General features: G+C 40.8%; 1 protein-coding gene and 1 non-coding gene across 2 annotated transcripts; both read left to right on the forward strand.

The window, feature by feature from the left end:
- The first annotated feature begins 1656 nt into the window (after positions 1-1656).
- On the forward strand, positions 1657-1763 carry LOC149008012 (small nucleolar RNA R71). Its single transcript, XR_016175377.1, has one exon. It is a non-coding gene; the product is annotated as a small nucleolar RNA R71 (small nucleolar RNA).
- A 7132-nt stretch (positions 1764-8895) lies between these two features.
- Positions 8896-9345, forward strand: LOC149008013 (uncharacterized). The gene has a single exon (XM_089167192.1). The coding sequence runs from the start codon at positions 8896-8898 to the stop codon at positions 9343-9345; it is 450 nt and encodes a 149-aa protein (XP_089023318.1).
- Positions 9346-18750: the final 9405 nt, after the last annotated feature.

Genomic DNA, 18750 nt, shown 5'->3' on the forward strand with positions numbered 1-18750 from the left:
AAGTTCTCTAGAAGGTTTTGCATCTTTCATAAGATGAATATGATGCTGTTCAATTGAAGAGCTTAGACCTTTGATATGAGTGACAAACCAACCCAATGCTTCTCTATTATCATTCAACAGTGTGATCAACTCTTCTACTTTGTCAAAAGTTAAATCAAAGACAACAATGACAGGAAGATGATTATCTTGTCCCAGGAAAGCATACTTCAAATTAGAAGGCAACTCTTTCAATTCTAGTTTGGGGGGTTCAATTATTGAGGGCTTGGGAGTGGAGATGGAGAAGGATAGAGGTTCAATAGGCTCCAAAGGTGTGTGAAAATTTAAGACTTCAGGAAAGAAAGTTTCACTATCATCATCCAACATATCCATACATTCTTGAAGTTCAGAATCAAAATCAATCTCAAAGTTGGTAATCAAATCATTAGGAAAATCCAAAGACTTCTCAAGCATATTGATCTCTTCTTCTATTTGTGGTTGTTTCCCTATCCTAAACATATTAAACTCCAAAGTTTCAGATAGTGTTTCAACAAACTTAGGTACTGCTACAGTAATTGGCTCATCCTCAACTTCTATGGGTTTCTCAGACAAACCCTCATTAGGAGATACTTGAATACTCTCCTCATCACAATGGTCACTAATCTTGCTCTTTTCATTAATATGTGACTCACCTATTAAATACCCTTTCCCACTTCTCAATGCAGACACAGAATTAATTGAAGCTAAAGAAGAAGGGGAGGATTCAACTTGGTTGACTTAATTTGTTAAATTTGATGGTCTTTGTTGAATCTGAATCTTAGGATTTAACTTAGGTTGGCTAGGCATTTTACCTTTTTCTTGCTCAGACAAAGCATTTGTAAAAGTGAAAATTTGTTTTCCCATATTATGCATAGAAGTCATGAAGGTGCTAGAAAGTACTTCCATATTCTTCTCTAAAGTAGAAAGACAAGAAAACTCTAGATTATTACCTCTATTGAAACCAAATGATGATTGATTTTGTGCAATGAGAGGCATATGAGGCACACTAGGTGGATTGGCAAGCCTAGCTAAATTAGCATTATGAAAATTAGGGGCTTGAAGGAACTGGACATTTTGATTATGAGAAAATTGGGCACTTTGTTTTTGAGGGGCACCAAATTGATTTTGTGTGGAATAATTGCTTAATCCATTTTGGTTTTGCCCTTGAGACCATGAAAAGTAGGATGATTCTTCCACCCAGAATTGTACGTGTTACTGTACGGGTTTGGAAACATGGCACTGACATTTTCATGTTGGCCTCCAGAATAGCTAGGGCATTCCTCAATTACATGCATAGGAGACTGACACCATGCACACGTAGCAATAGATTTGTCAATAAAATGTGCTTGACTAGGTGGTGGTGGTGCAGCTTTTACTACCAAAGTCTCTAACTTTTTCAAAATATTATATAATTGTGCTTCCTTATGAACTTGGCTATCAACAAAATATCCCCTACTAGTCCTTTCAGATTCTTGGGTTGACTCCCATTCTCTAGTTCTATCTGCTAGGTCTAAAAGAAATTCCAAAGCTTCGGAATCATCAATGAACGATGTAAATCCTGTGGGGCACATAGATTCCAAGAGTTGCTTTGTTTGATAATCGATACCCTCATAAATTATTTGGCATAAATGCCATAATTCTATACCATGGTGAGGGCATTCTTGGAGAAGGCTTTGGAACCTCTCCATTACCTTAGCAAAGTACTCATTGGGTTTCTGACGAAATTGAAGAATATCATTTCTTATTTTGTTCGTCTTAGAGAAAGGAAAGAATTTATTCAAAAGTAGGACAGTAAATTGCTCCCATGTGTAATGCTATCCCTAGGTAAGCTATAAAGCCACTTTTTGGCTTGATCCTTTAATGCAAATGTAATGAACCATAGTCTTACAGCATCATCAGTGAGTTGTTGTACCTTCATAAGGACACAAACCTCCTCAAACTTCCTAAGGAACAAATATGCATCTTGATCAGATAATCCATGAAATTGGGGTAACATAGACACATAATGAGATTTAAGCTCAAAATTATTACCCCTCACAACAGGTAAACGTATACAGAAGGGTTGTGCAGATCTGGTTGGATAAAATCTATCTCTAAGACTCTTAGATGGAGGTGGCGGAGGTAGACCTGCCATGGTCAAGGTAGACACTCGGACAATTCTATTTATGGAATCACGAGTCCAGACACACATGCACTAACCACCTAATGCAATTAATGGCTCTTATGAAAGAATGAGATTTTTTTAAATAAATAAACTAACTAAAGAATAAAAGAAAAGAAAATAACAAAAACGAAGGGAAAGTAGTGAATTTCCCACCACAAAGATTGAAACAATGATTCCAAAGCTGTAAGGTTGCCGTATAGATGAGTGTTGTATAAGTTTGACAGCAAGGGAATCCGTATAGTCTTCAGAACCACCTACAATCCAATCCAGGGGATTCCGCAGTAGAGTGGGGACTACTATACGTTTTTGTTTCTACTCAAGTTAAGAGTAATATCTTTGAATTTTTTTAAACACTTCAATTTACCTAAGAATGAGAAAAATAAAGTGGACTAATACCTCCCCGGCAATGCCCCCAAAAACTTGTTTGTGAAATTAAAAGTAACCACAAGCGCACGGTATCGTGTAGCTAACGGGTCGATCTCAAGGAGATATGCCACTTAGAATTCAACTTCTTAATAGTAATGCTAGAGTGGAATGATTCAATTTTTGTTAACGAATTAACTAACTAAACGATCATAATCTATATATCTAATGCAATCGAATTGAAACGAAAAATAAAGGAAATACAATCAATGCATAAATAAAAGACCGGAAAAAAATGCAAACAATAAAAATAAAAGGAAAATGGAAGTGATCCGAGAGTCAGCTTTGGATCGAGGGAAGGGGAGTATAATAATAATGACTTTGACCGTGGACCCTTTGCCGTAGCTTATAGTCCATCGATCGGGGGAACGGATATTAAAGAAGAAAAGAAATAGTGCAGAAAGTAAATAATAGAGCAATAAACAAAGCAATAAAAGGAAAAGGAAACCTTAACTAAAGAGAGGCACGACTGTAGGCATCTCTGATCAAGAATCCAGGGGAAGGGAGAACAATAAACAGTGTTGAAAGTAAATTGCAGAAAGTAAATAACAGAAAGTAAATTGCAAAAAGTAAATAACAAAAAGTAAATTGCAGAAAATAAAATGGAAACCTTAACCAAAGAGAGGCACGACTGTAGGCATCTCTGATCAAGGATCCAGGGGAAGGGAGAACAATAAATAATGCTTAAAGTAAATCCTAAATTAAGAGTATGGAGGGGTAGATAGAAGCTGGAATGGAGGGAGGAGAGAAGATTAATAAAAAAGGTTACTTACTTGCAAATTGAATAAACGATTCGAATCTCAACCAACCCTAACAACCAAATCTTGATCTAGAATGATCTAAATATGCAATTGCTAGACCCAGAGAAAAACGAATCTAAAAACTTGAAACTTGAACTTGAATTGCATTACATAAAAAAAATTAAACCTAAACATTCAATCTAGAAATTTAAATCTTACAAATGCAAGCAAAGAAAACTAGAGAAAGCCTAAATAAACTGAAGAGAGAAGAAAGAATGCTTCTACTAAGCTCTAGAACACGTTCTCCTTTGATGGAGTATGCTCTCCTTTTATAGAGTTTACATGAGGTATGAGGCATGGCTGAATTTGAATTTGAATAAAACTCAGGGTTCTTATCTGACTCAGCCAATTAGGGTTTTGACGTACCAATCGTGCCAACTTAGAGATATCAGATGCATAATTCCACCATTGGATTTTAGTTTTAAGAAGTCGTGAAGCTCTCCTCCAAAAATCAGCTCGATCGGACACCGGATTCCCGTTCGATGAAGGGCTTGATCAAAACTGGACTGAGACATTCAAAAACGGGATTTTTGCCTCTTTCTTCTCTAAATATAATTCTTTTTCCTCTTTTTCTTTCTCTAAATATAATTCTTTTTCCTCTTTTTCTCTCAATAATATCTATGTATTTTTTACTGATAATTTATAATCTCAGCCGTAGATCAAATTTGCCTTCTTTATTTCTTCAATATTTCGATGTTGGCCCATAATCACACATCTCTAGCCCATTATGCTCCAGATCAGGCCCATTTTTGCATTTGAGAATTTGAATGGATTTCTTGACGTGTAAAATTGCATGATTCAAGCCCAAAACTCCAAATATTTGCTTAAATCTTGAAAAATCCTAAAATCTGCAAAAACAACATAAAACCCAAGGTAACTCCACTCTAAGTGTATAAAATGCATGCTTTATGCCATAAGATTTCACACATAAATGTGCTCATCAGACATCTCTTAACCCCATCATTCTACCAGTAGGGCATCATTTTTTTGCAAAATTTGAAATGAGGGGGAAAAATGGTGAAAAAAATTAAATTTATAGGCAATCCCAGAAACATGTTTGTTTGGTTAAATGGAGTGAAAAATTTGGGCACAAACTTCTATAATTTAAGAAAACATATCTAATGATGTGGCATGAGTAATATAATAAAAGTGGAACCTATATTTGTAATTTTTTCATAAAATTTTTTATTTACCTATTTTCCACCATATTACAGTGGATTCCACATGTATTTTTTTCTTACTTGTTTGGGATACTTATTATTGCCCCTTGTACTATTGCTTAATTACTACTATATTCTCTATACTTTTTGAAATTACTGATTCAACCTTAAACTTTTCCTATAATTATTGATGCCCCTTGTCGTTAAGTTTCATTAGTTAAGTAACGATGTGGCATCTTTTATTTATCTATGATACGAGGAAAATTGCACTGAACCCATTGGACCAGGTTCACAGCCTTCGCCCTGGTTAGACCACAATTGGGACCCACCTTAACCTAATCTAAACGGTCGTGAAGGCGCCGCACTTTAGCTACCAGTCACGAACGACCTCCCGAATCTTGCGGTAGGCGAAGCTAACTTGTAAGAAGCAACTATCGTTAAGGCGGAGAGGGAATTGTGCTAAGATCTGTAACTACCTGCACCCCTGGATATCTAGCGCAAAACCCTATGATCGGACGGTCATCTAAAGAGATCGAGAATTCACTCAACAGTCGAGAATTGGAGGCAAAATCTATATAAACACATCAGCAGCAGCCGTCGTGGGAAACGCTTCAAGAAGTTGCCAAATCGGCGGCAGCGCAGTGGCTCAGCGAGAATTGAATCTCCGTCCTCCTGATGGGAATGAGCCATTGGATATTCCTAAAGGAAGTCGAGCCCAAGAAGTTCGTCAAGATGGAGTGGATGGCAACGAACATGAAAACCATTTGAATCTTCTTCAACAGCAATTGGATCAAATGCATGTTCAATTCTTAGAGATGCAATATATGCTCTGTACAATGTTCAGGCAAGTAGTCGCTCCACAAGCTCTTGATCAGTTGGAGTCTAGAAGACGTGCGGGAGAAGCAGATGGGAAAATATCTCTCGCACGACGACCCTCCAACGAAGGAGACAGACAACCGACCGAAGGCTAGAATTTTGGCCCGTATGGATCGGAGGGATCCCCAAAGGCGAGTCCGAGAACTGATAACTGGGGAATTACCCAGGAGAGACGATCGGTATGATAGGCCGCAAGCTAGCCGAACTGAATCCATAACGAGATTGCTAAAAGGAGTTCGCACTCACTCCCCAACATCTAGATGTTCGGGTTGAGAAGCCATTCGAGCTAATGATAGACGATCCTTGCATATTGGTCATGAGCTGGCTGATATAAATCAAAGATTAGGGCAGCTCTCCCAAGGGAGAAAGACGGATGAAATATATTCGGTCATCAAGAAAACTCCATTCGTGGAGGCCATTGTTGAGTACGAGTTTCCACACAATTTTCGACTCCCCACGTTCACTTCGTTCAACGGTTTGGGAGATCGCATTGCCCATATTAGTTACTACCAGCAGACTATGGCGGTAGCAAGGAACTCTGATGAAATTCTATGCAAAGTGTTTGGTTCCTCCCTAACCAGGGCAGCATAGAAGTGGTTCTCAAACCTTCCTTCGGGAAGGATTGTCAATTTTAAGGATTTGGCCCGAAAGTTTATCGGACATTTCCAAAGTGACATTCAGATTAAGAAGACAAAGGAAACCCTATTTATGATCAAGCAGGGGAAGAATGAATCAATTCGAGAATACCTGAAGAGATTCAACAAAGTCACCATGGAGATTGAAAGTTTGGACGAATAAGTGGCCAAAGCGCTTTGTTTCTTGGACTCACAAATCGAAAGTTCTTTGGAGTTACTACCTCAAGATATGCCTACCACCTATTCAGAATTGGTACAACAGTGTCAAAAATAAGCAAAAGTGATAGAGATACTTGACACATGTTAAGGAGAGCCAATAGCGCTCAGCAAAGAGAAGAAGGCTCCCGAACGGAGCCAGAAATAGAAGCAGCCCATCATCGATCGGGCCAGAAAGCCACGATCGACTTGGAGACGACGCTCTCTCGATCAAGATGATTACACGCCCCTGAACGCTCCTTGATCGAGAATCTTGATGCAAATCAAGAACCCCAAGATATCTTGAAATGGCCATAAAAATAATATCGAAGACGGGAGAAAAAAAATAGGGAGAAATACTACCGTTTTCATAAGGATTACGGGCACTACACAAATGAGTGTAGACACCTAAAAGCTGATATCGAGAGATTAATAAACTAGGGACACCTCGCCAGCGTTGTTAAAGGTCGAGAAAACAAACAAAGGATGACCATCGAGAAAAGGGAACGTTCGGGAAGCAGAGAGCACCGGGTTGAAACTCCGAAATCAAAAAAGGGGAAAGAGGTGGTCGGGCCTAGCCAATCCCCTATTCTTACGATATTTGGAGTGACCGAACCTAAATCCCTAAGGAAGCTAAAAGTGAAGTCAAAGTTTGTGGGAATAAGAGAATCCTATAAACGAAATAAATTGGAGGAGAATCCCATCACCTTCGATGAAGAAGATGAATTGGGGGTATGCCTACCTCATGACGATGCGATAGTAATCAAAGTTGAAATTGGGCGACGAGAGGGGCACAGAGTCTTAGTTGACACGGGATCTTCGGCTGACCTCCTGTCTTACGAAGCTTATCAGAAGCTAAGGATCGAGCAAGAACTAATGAAGCCATCATGCACTCATCTTTACGGATTCGCTGGTTCGTCGGTCGTAGCCGAAGGGTCAATTCAGTTGGACCTTTCGGTGGGAAATTTCCCGAAAGAATCCACTATTTGGGTAAATTTCCTGGTCGTTCGGGACCTCCCTGCTTACAATGTCATCCTCGGTAGGCCTTCACTAACAAAGCTAGGCGCGATAGTTTCACCTAGGCATATGAAGATAAAGTTCCCAACTGAAAAGGGAATTGGTCAAGTAACATCGGATCAGAGGCTTTCCCAATAGTGTTATGTAGCCTATCTCAATGATAAGCTGGACTTGAAAAAGCCACAGCCTTACCAATCTAGGTAAGAGACGATCAGGATGAAGACACCATGCAGAGACCCGAACTCGTGGAAAAGTTAGAACTAATCCTGTTGCAGCCAGGAGACGAAACAAAAGCTACTCATATTGGGTAGAGCAACTAGAAAGCTTTAAGGAAGAATTAAAGGCGTTCCTTTGGGAAAGCATAGATGTGTTTGCATGGTCAGCCGACGATATGCCAGGTATCGACCAAGCGGTAGCCTACATAAGCTCTGGATCAACTCAAACATCAAACCAGTAATTCAGAAAAGACAAAACTTCTCGATTGAAAAGCACAAGGCAATCAGAGGAGAGGTCGAGAAGCTAAAGAGTTTGGGCTTTATTGAAACCATAGAGTGCCCAATGTGGCTGGCCAATGTTGTGATGGTGAAAAAATTGAACAAGAAGTGTAGAATGTGTATTGATTACACGGATCTTAAAAGGCGTGTCCAAAGGACTGTTACCCGCTCCCCCAAATAGATCTTCGATCGATGCAGCTGCAGGTTACGAAAAGTTGAGTTTCATGGATGCTTATTCTGTATACAATCAAATCCTAATGAATAAGGAAGATGAGAGATTCATGGCCTTTATAACCGATTAGGAAAGTTATTTCAACAAAGTCATACCATTCGGGTTGAAAAATGCAGGAGCTACCTACCAAAGGGCTACGAACAAGGTCTTTAGTAATCCGATCAAGAAAAATATGGAAGCATATGTAGATGATATGCTAGTAAAAAGTCTCCAACGGGCGGGGGCACATTGCGGATCTCAAAGAAGTATTTTCTATTGTAAGAAAATACCAAATGAAGTTGAACCTGGAGAAATGCGCCTTCGGAGTATCTTCGGGAAAATTCCTAGGGTTTATGGTTTCCCAAAGAGGAATCGAAGCAAAACCTATCAAGATACAAGCCCTGATCAACATGGAGCCTCCAAAGACTGTTTGGGATGTGCAATGCCTAACGGGACTGATAGCGGCTTTAACCTGATTCATTTCACAGTCGGGAGAAAAATGCTTACCTTTCTTCAAAGCCCTGAAAGATTTAAGGGGAGGTAAAGAGGCTCGGTGGACAGACAAATGTCAGAAGGCATTTGAGGAACTAAAGACCAGGCTCTGGCGGCTACCTTTGCTCTCTAGACCTGAGAAGGGAGAAACCTTACAAGTGTATCTAGCAACTTCACAATCGGCCGTAAGCGCAGTTCTCATTTGGGAAAGGGAAAAGAAGTAGTGGCCTATATATTATGTCAGTCACGTACTCTTGGACGCAGAAACAAGATATTTGGTGATTGAGAAGCAGGCTCTGGCGCTTATGATAGTGGCTCGAAAGCTAAGACCATACTTCCAAGCTCATGTGATTAAGGTATTGACTAATTTTCCTCTCAAAATGGTTTTATTTAAACCTGATTTATCTGGAAGAATGGTGGCATGGTCGGTAGAGCTGGGAGAATTCCAGGTGGACTTCAAACCCCAAACCGCTATTAAAGCACAGGCCTTGGCCGACTTTATAGTAGAGTCAACAACCCCGATCGAGGAAGAAAACCAACCAACACTCTCGAACATGTGGCATATTTATGTCGACGGTTCTAGCAGCAAATACGGATCGGGGGCAGGCGTCTTATTGAAGAGTCCAAGGGGATTTCTTATTCGATACGCTCTGAGGTTTGGATTTGAGGCAAGTAACAACGAAGCAGAATATGAGGCTTTCGTTACTGGGCTTCGACTCGCTAAAGCTCTAGCAGAGCCAGACATGACTATATATAGTGATTCACAACTCATAGTCAACCAAGTAGAAGGAGAGTATGGAATAAAAGAGCCTCAACTACAGAAGTACCAAGAGTTGATTCGTAATCTCCAAAAAGAATTCTGAGATGTTAAGGTATGTCAGATACCTAGGAAGGAAAGCACTATAGCAGATGAATTTTCAAGGTTGGCCAACGCTAAGGAAAAGACCCTAGGACCATCAGTCTATATCGAGGAATTGTGCTTCCCAAGTGCTAGGGCGAACGAGGTATCCTATATAGAAAGAAAAAGATCTTGGATGGACTCGATCGTGGAGTACATTTGAGATAACAAACTTCCCAAAGATTCAAAAGAAGCTCGATCCATTAGAGTTCGGGTGGCAAGACACACCATTCCGAATAGGAGGCTCTACCAAAGGTCCTTTTCTGGACCATTACTTAGGTGTGTTGGACCAGAATGAGCCGAAACTGCCTTGGCAGAGGTTCACAAAGGAATTTGCGAAGCACATATGGGCAGTCGAGCGTTAGCACATAAGATCCTCCTGTACGGGTAATATTGGCCCAAGATACAAGAAGATGCCATGAGATATGATCGGTCCTGCAATCAATGTTGTGAAATCCAGCCCTAGCCTAACCCTAACCCTGACCCGGAATCCTTGATGTTTGTAGGTCCGAAGACCCGAAGTGGAGGAAGGAGAGATCTGTGGGCCTTCTCAGTAGAAGACATGGTGTTTGATTCCGAACCCATGGACATTGATGATGGTGCCCCTTACTTGGATGCACTGTCAATGTTTGGTAAGAAGCTGCACCTTGAAGAGGGGGAGATTAGTTGACGTACCTAATGCACTTCCAAACTTGATTCGAAGGTAATTCTCTGATCTAGACTTGTTGATTGAGTTATAGGAGAAAGCCTAAGTGAATTTGAGTTGACCTGACCTTCCAATTCCCTCTCTGAAGTTGTTATTCTTGCTTGGTCGACTGGTTGGTTGACTGGGCCAGTCAACCAGCTGGTTATTAAATACGAAAATAATGATTTTTGGATTATTTTATGCCTTACTTAAGGGAACCTCGTAGTTAGAACCCTATTCTATTCCTAGAGCCTCCTGAGAAAATGGAAAGAGCCTCCTTAGACCTCTCCTTGGTAGTGGTGAAGTATTCTTACAAGAATCATTGCTTCTCTACTCAAATTTCTTCTACAAGGTATGTCATCTCTCATTCTCTCTCTAATCTACTCTCACCTCTTCTCTTTTTTGTTGTTGAGACTATGAATATGGTGTTGCAACCTTGCAACCACCTCTTCTTTGTTTCTCTCCTTGCATTTGTATAAACCCCTCTCACTCTATCAATGTTGTGCTCCCTATATTGATTCTTAACCTTGCATTCTCATGATTTTCTTTATAGCAACATGATTTCATCTACTAAACTGATTTCTATAGCATACTAAGTCTGATTTTATGTTAGTAATTGATTCTAATCTATTGTTCATCACTCCCTTAATTGATTCCCTAATTCTCCTTACATTTGCAATTGGTTTCATTGAAGAACATGATGCTTAGCATTTTGAAGCTAGGGTTTCAATTTGGAGATTCTTAATTTGACCATTGATTGATGTTAAATCTTTGCTAAATAGTCTTCATTTACTGTACCTAACATTCCTTTCAAATTTCAGAGTGATCCGAGTCCCGAAAGCTAGGTTTCGGATAAAAATCTCATTTCAGCCCCATTAATGTTCACTTGGTCGACTGAGTCACTCAACCAGCAAGTCGACCAGCTGAACACAACTTTGCTGCATTTGCCTGATTTGATCCGTTTGACCTCCGATTTGCTTGATTCTTCTTCTGATATTGCATCTATGATTGTCTAGGGTGCAAGTACTAATCTTGGGACCATTCTAATTGATCTTTGGATTATCCTCAATTCGATTTAAGGTAAGGACGGTAATTATCATAATTACACGAATTATGTGAATCTTGCCTCTATGTTGGAAACTTAGTAGATTCACCTTCCTTGTTGTATTCTTAACATCATATGATTGCTGTATGTATTTCAAGACAGTAGTACCATGTTTATATACTCTTTTTTTATTATGATTATTCATTCTTGTTAATTACATAAGTGATTGAGTCATGTTATGATATATATCTTTCGATATGATGAAGTATCATTTATGTATGATCTGATGGAATTGGGAATGTGATTGGATAGGTATGATTTGGGATTGAGGAATGTCCTTTTGACATTTCTGTCCTTGGACATCAGAGGGAATAGTATGGGATGTTTCCAATGATGCCCATTGACGCTTTCCCGGATTATTGGATGTCATACATAGGACTTGTCTACTATTGTTATCTAGGATGTCCTTGTTGTATCAGACCCGAATCGGAAGGGTATTGAGACTGAACGACCCGTGGTAGGAATGTGGATTTGTGGGAGCTCAAGACCGGTGAGTCATATCCGTGAGAGGACATAGATCACATTGTGGATACTCGTTAGAGGCCATTTACTAGTAGGGTTGCAAATAGCTAGACTTGGGCTCACGGGCGCTCAAGACCGGTAACCAATACGTGAGAGGACGTGAGAGCTTCTCGTCTATTATTTGTGGATGACCAATAGGGTTGATGGGTCCGTAGTCCGAGTTGGTTGTAGCCATAGGGGAAGTAGCCGGATCTGACTTGATACGACTGAGTAGATGACTTGCATTAGGCTAGGCTTTACCGTGACAAGCGCCAATACTTATACCAAATGGTGATGTGAGAGAGCGGTGACTTAAACCCCAGCCATGGATTGTCCTGAGGGATGCAGTGTAAAACCCAGCCCTAACCTTGACCCGGAAACCTTGTTATTTGTAGGTCCAGTGACCCGAAGTAAAGTAAGAAATCAGCTTTGGGCCATCCCAGTGGAGGACTTGGTGTCTGGCTTTGAATCCATGAGAGTTGATGATGAAGTTCTATTTATGGAAACTGAATCTTGATGAAGATCGGATTAGTTGATGGACTTGGAGTGCTCTCTATCATGGTTTGAAGGCATTTCTACCTATTAGGTAAGTCACTTGATATGTGTGCAAAACCCCTTTAGGATTGGATTTGATCTGGGTCTTCAATTCCCTGTTTTGGAATTGCTGTCTGCATTGGTCGATTGATTGGTCGACTGGACCAGTCGACCAATCCACTCGACCAATGAGTGCTGTCTTTGGCAATTAGGTCTTGTTTGCTCTATTTAAGTCCAATCTCGAGTCTACTTCGTATTTTCTGCCTCCAAACTCTTTGGAACGAACCAAAGACCTCTGCAAGTCATCTCCCTTGCATCCTTGGTGATTTTCTTGACGGATCTTCGTCAAAACTCTTCCTTTTGCATCAAAGGTATGTCTACACTCTCTTCTTCTCCTCCATCTCTGTTTTTCTTTCCTTTTTGAGTTGAGACAGTAGAGGAGATGCTGCATTCTCTGTTGCAAACATCTCTGGACTTGTCTCTCATGATCTTCCTAAGGATTAATGGCTAATGCAATGATCTTAACCATGATCATTGCAAGCTTTTGAAGGAATCATGATCAAACCATGATCTAGTCTTTGTTTATCTTTTGATTTGAATTCTGATCTCCTTGGATCTACTATATTGATCATGTTAGTAGTCAATTGCTGTGTTTTCTTTTCATGATCCATGATCTATCAATCTCTAGTAGTTTCTCTTCTACCATACCATGTTTTCTTCATAAATCATGATAGTTACATATATGGTAGGTTTTGTTTCCTTATTTAGATTTATGCTCTTAGGCCTATTTTCTTGAAGATCTAAGTATGCTTTTCATGATACCTTTACCTGAATCAACGATCCATTCTCCTATTGTTCTTGTCTTTGATTTCTATCTTGAATTCTTCAAGAACCATGATTGATCTAATTATGGTAACTTTTTGTTTCCTAATTTGTATCTTGATGACTTGATTTGATTAGTGTTTTGAGATCCCCTATATGTTAGGATACTACTAATGTAGTTTACCCCTTGATTAGTACCCTTTTGAACCACCAAATTCGGATTTTATATCTCAAAACTCTGATTTTATAGGCTACTGTCTGCATTGGTCGATTGATTGGTCGACTGGACCAGTCGACCAATCCACTCGACCAATGAGTACAGCAACTCCAGAATTGGTCTGTTTTGGATGTTTTGGTATCTTTTCTGTTAGGATCTTTCCTAATATGTTGTATACACTTGTTTAGGACCTTCTTCTCAAGTTTGTCAAGATCTTACTTGATTTCTTAGGATTCCTTTGCGAGTTATAAAAGGTAAGGATGGTTACTTCTTTAACAACATGAATTGTAAATCTTAGTTTCTATATTTGAATCTTGTTAAGTTATTTCTTTAATTAGATTCTTATAATGTTATACTACTGTAGTACAGTCTTGATATCAGTAGCATTACTTATTCATATTGAATTGACTCATGTATGACTTACTTACCAGTTATATACAAATTGATTGTAGTTATTGATTTCTTTCCATATATGAAGTTACCATATATGTGATGATATGAATTGATGCATGTGTATGCTTAAGTATGGTTTGGAAAGGAGAGGTGTCCTTTTGACACTTCTGTCCTTGGACTACTACGGGAATATTATGGGATGTTTCCGGAGATGCCCTCTGGACACCTTCCTAAACTGTTGGATGACATATCTAGGATTGTCTAGTAGAGTTTGGCTAGGATGTCCCGTTATGTCAGACCCTAATCGAAGGGGTATTGAGACCGAACGACCCGTGGTAGCAATGGGGATTCATTGGCGCTCAAGACCGGTAACCAACCCGTGAGAGGACAGGAATCACATTGTGGGGGCCATTTATTGGTAGGGTTGCATATGGTTAGACTTGGGCTCACGGGCGCTCAAGACCGGTAACCAACCCGTGAGGGGACGTGAGAGCTTCCGTTTACCATATGTGGATGACCAAGTAGGGTTGATGAGTCCGTAGTCAGGGACTATGAGGACTCTAGTGTGAAGGATACCGGAAAGGATCGTCAGGGACGAGGAATGGACGTATCTGGATCTGACTTGATGTAACTAAGTAGAAGACTTGCATTTGGCTAGGCTTTACCCTGACATGCGCCGATACTTAGACCAATGGTGATGTGAGAGAGTGGTGACCTATACCCCCAGCCATGGAATGTCCCGAGGGATGCCGGACCCATTACCAACTGATGATGAGTGATTGAGACCTTCCTAAAGAAGTACGGTGCTATGACTTAAAGCATGTCCGCCTAATAGAGACCAAGCATATGTAGAGTTAGATTCATACATTCATTGTTTGTTTCATACCATATTGCATTTATGTTTGTTCTGAAATCCTGCCATTTATGTTATTATAGATTTAACTGCCTTACTGAGTTTCTTTGAAACTCATTCCTTTATTGTACAATGTTTGTTAGACTATTCTACAGGTACTGAATATCATGACGGCCCCTATGAAGAAGCGCAAGGAGAAGAGGCATATCTCCAGGAAGGTGATTGTGGTTACAAAAATTACACTGAAGATCCCGCGAGTGGTTATGCTCCGTACGATGCTTAGTCCGACCATAGAGTGGAAGCGCCCTTGTGCTGTTTATGAGATTTATACTTATAGGGATGTTGTCTATAAAGTTGAGAACAATTTAGTTACCTATTGTACCTGCTACTGGGATTAGATTCTGTATTGCTTATTCTCTTTTAGAACTACTTTTCCGCTGGTTGTAGAGTGGGATTTCGCCTCACTTTACTTATCTGATTTAGACACTCTGACTATATCTAGTACTCTGATTTATATATGATTCATTCTTTTTTTATTTGGATCTATGGTATATCTTCCGCACTTTTATTATTATTGTTCATGATTATGTTATTGTTTATGTGGGAGGTTGATTACTCGATACCTGATCTTCGGGCTGTGGATCACACTCTCGGGTATGTCAGATAGGGTACCGGCTGGGAGGATGTGACAGATTGGTATCAGAGCCCAAGGTTTGAGGAAATCCTAACCACAAAAGACAATAACTGAACATTCCTGAGTCATTGATCTGAAATGACTCCTCTACTCTTAGAAGTGAATAATAGAACACTTGGATTAGAAACTTAACCTATGAAGCATAACAGAACATTTTCGAATAACATACCATAATTATACTTAAACAAATGTCACTAATACAAAGAAAAGAAAGGTGCATAATATACAATAATTAAGTGAAACAAAATAAACTTCATTAATTTCAAAAGCTTTTACAACGATTACATCTGAAATGCATAAATGAAAATCCTAGGGTACAAGTCTATCTAGGTGATCTTCTTTGATCTCTGTATGCTCCGAACTCCTCCGCTAGCCGAGTCACCCGATGCTCTATCCTATCCTGTCGTGACTCCATCCTCTCATACATCTGCTCCCGTCCGACCTCCATCCTCTCTAGCATGGAAGTCATCGATCTCATCTGTGCCCCAAGATCTGAAGTCTCTAGAACTGCATTAGAAGGGCCACCTGCCTCGAAGTGTGATGAAGGAAACTCGTGATGCATTGGCTTAGCCTCGTGCATATCTGTATCATCTCCGGCCTAATCATCACTATCAGGACCGATATCCTCTCCTCCATCCTCTCGACTCCTGATCCTCATCCTCCGACTCCTCATCATCCTCACCCTCCGGACCGGGAGATCTCTCGATCGCTGCTGCAGCCTCATCGACGAATGGTCCGAGTCCCGATGACATATCCCCGTGAACTAGTGTCCACCGGTGTATCCTCGAAACTCACCCCGAAATGCCCGAAGATCAAGGTCGGTAGCCTCCCATAGCAAAGGTTCCGCATGCTAGGCCGCAGAACCAAGTCCAAGCATGACCCGCTGAATGATGTAGGAGAGATCGATCTCGAAGCCCATGTAGATGTGGTAGATGACTAAGGCCTCCATCACCGTGACCCGATGGTGATGTCCGGCCTTCGACATAATGTTTCGGCCGACTATGCGACCGATAATCCGTGCAGAATCCGTCATCCGTTCGTTGGTCCACGGAGTGAAGCATCGACGACTATCCCATAGCGTAGAGCATATCTCGCGAAGCTCGTACGGCATCAGATGGCTGTCCAAATCTGCTCCTGCGGTATCCACACACACCGCTTGTGGATAGTAAGGAACCTGCAAGATCTCAGCCGGTGCTCGGGTGGAAAAGCGAATTTGAGTCCGGAAGACCCCTGCTCCTTAGGACAAGTCTAAGTGGATGTCCTTGACCTCGAGCCTCCTCGTGTAGGTTAGGTTGCTGAAGAACAACCTCACTAGCTCGGGGTACCGGCAGATCCTCGGTGAAGAGATGAGTCCACTGCAACGTGTCGAATCTCTGCCGAATCCTAAAGACTCTGAGCTGGCGTAGGTGAAGTAGACATCCCAACTCGATGTTACAGTAACTAAAGTAGGCCTCGTACAAAAACTCGGCCTGAGGTGTGTCAAACATGTCCGGTCTCCGAACCTCCTGTCTAGGCTCTGAAGGAACCTGACCTCCGCCCCTAAGTGCCCCTACAATGCGACCACGACCTCTACCTCGTCCTCGCCCTCCCCTCTGCATAGTATATCTGTGAAAGAGACAAGAGACATTTCCAGTTAGTGCTACTTTAAGATTTGAGCCAAAAGGGTATCTTCGTAATTTTTCGGAAAATTTCAAATTTGGGGGAAATTTGATTTGAACATACTAGCATGTGCGCAATACTTGGAATTTCATGTCTATGAAGTTTGTTTGAAGAAAATCGATCGAAAACTTGAATTAAAGCGAAAAATTCAGCAAGAAGGAAAATTTGGGGATTTTGCAAATTAGGTCAAAATTGGATTTTTTGAAAAGTTGAAATTGGTTAAATCAAATTTTATGGACCTATCTACAATATCATCTTGAGCATGTAGCATTTGATTTCGTACGAAAATTTCAAGCGGTTTGAGAGAAAACGAAAATTTTCTAAAGATAACGATTTCGGTATGAAAACGTTGCGAGATGAACACCAATATGTTAGAACTTGTTGTCTATGCATGGCATTGTGTTTAAAACTTAGGGAATATGTTTCTAAGTATTCCTAAGCATGATTTCTAGCATTGGATACAAGCAAAGCATGGTTTGATTGAAATGCAAGCATGAGAAGATGAAAATGGAAGAAGGAATGAGAGATTTACCTTGTTTGTGATGGTTGTGTGTTGATGTGTTGTTGTTGAAGCACCAAAACACCTCAAGAACACTTGTGAGAACCTTTAGAGATTTTCCCTAGGGCTCTCTCACCTTTGGAAGAGGATAGATAGAAGTTGGAATGTGGAAATGAGGCTTATAATGCGAATTTTCGCATTCTGTCTGCATTGGTCGACTCATTGGTCGACTGGGTCAGTCGACCAATCACTCGACCAATGGTCACAGAGACCTCTTTTGCTGTTGAATTTTTGGAAAATGTGATTTTTGCCTTATGGATTATTGTTTGATGACTATATGGATATATTTGAGCATGATTTAAGTTTTCAAATCATTTGGACTTGTGGTTTATGTTGAAACTTCGAAATTCGGTATTTTGATGTTCTCAGTTTTGCAGAATGGTTACTCTGAGAAGTGGGCGTGGTGAATCCAATGGTCAAGGAGGTGGTGAAATACCTCATGGAGGTGGTGAGATACCTAATGTTGATCAGGGTACCCATGAGATACCCGGTGCCCCGAATGTTGGAAGCTTCCGTGATATTGCCAATATTATGGGCAATATGATGCAGCAGCAAGCAGCTCAGTTCAACCAGATGTTGGTGGGTTTCATGACTCTGCATAATGAGACTCGAACTGGTGCTAATGTGAATCCTCATGCCGCAGTCCTGAATGCGGGAGGTTTAGCTGGAACTCCTCATACTACTCCGATGGAGAGTTTTCTCAAGATGCAAGTACCCATTTTCACCGGAGTTACCAAGGACCCCTTGTTTCCTAACAAGTGGCTTCGTGAGTTGGAGAAGGCTTTCCGACATCTGCAATGCTCGGAAGCTCGAAGATTCTGTTTCTTGAACAGAAGTTGCAATAAGAAGCTGATGCATGGTGGATCTCCACTCGGCCTGTTTTGGAAGGTTTGCATGCAGGAGTTGTAACTTGGGAGTTGTTCAAAGAGGCTTTTTGTATGAATTATTTCCCCGAGGCGGTGAAGGATGCGAAGGAAGCTGAGTTTATGGTTCTCACACAAGGATCTCTGTCTGTGTTGGAGTACCAACAGAAGTTTGAGGAGCTTCATTTCTTTGCTCCAGATTCTCTGAAGGTCGATCTCGCCAAAGCGAAGAAGTTCTTCAAAGGATCGCGCCCCGCCATTAAAGCTTACCTCACAATCCCAGCCTATAGTGAGCTATGCTCAAGTGGTGCAGAACTCGAAGAAGTTGGAAGAAACAGAGAAGGAAAGTGCGCGTGTGCAAAAGCCCGGCAGCCAAGGAACCCCTGGGTTGGTGGATCGTAATGATCGGCGTTTTGTGAGACCTACACCCTACCCCACTCCTACCTTTCAGCCTAAGAGTGTAGGTCGAACTCGGGTTTTCAGCA

Source organism: Hakea prostrata, chromosome 8, assembly GCF_041222555.1.
Source record: "Hakea prostrata isolate BN-2017 chromosome 8, UWA_Hpros_2, whole genome shotgun sequence".
Classification (NCBI taxonomy): Eukaryota; Viridiplantae; Streptophyta; class Magnoliopsida; order Proteales; family Proteaceae; genus Hakea; species Hakea prostrata.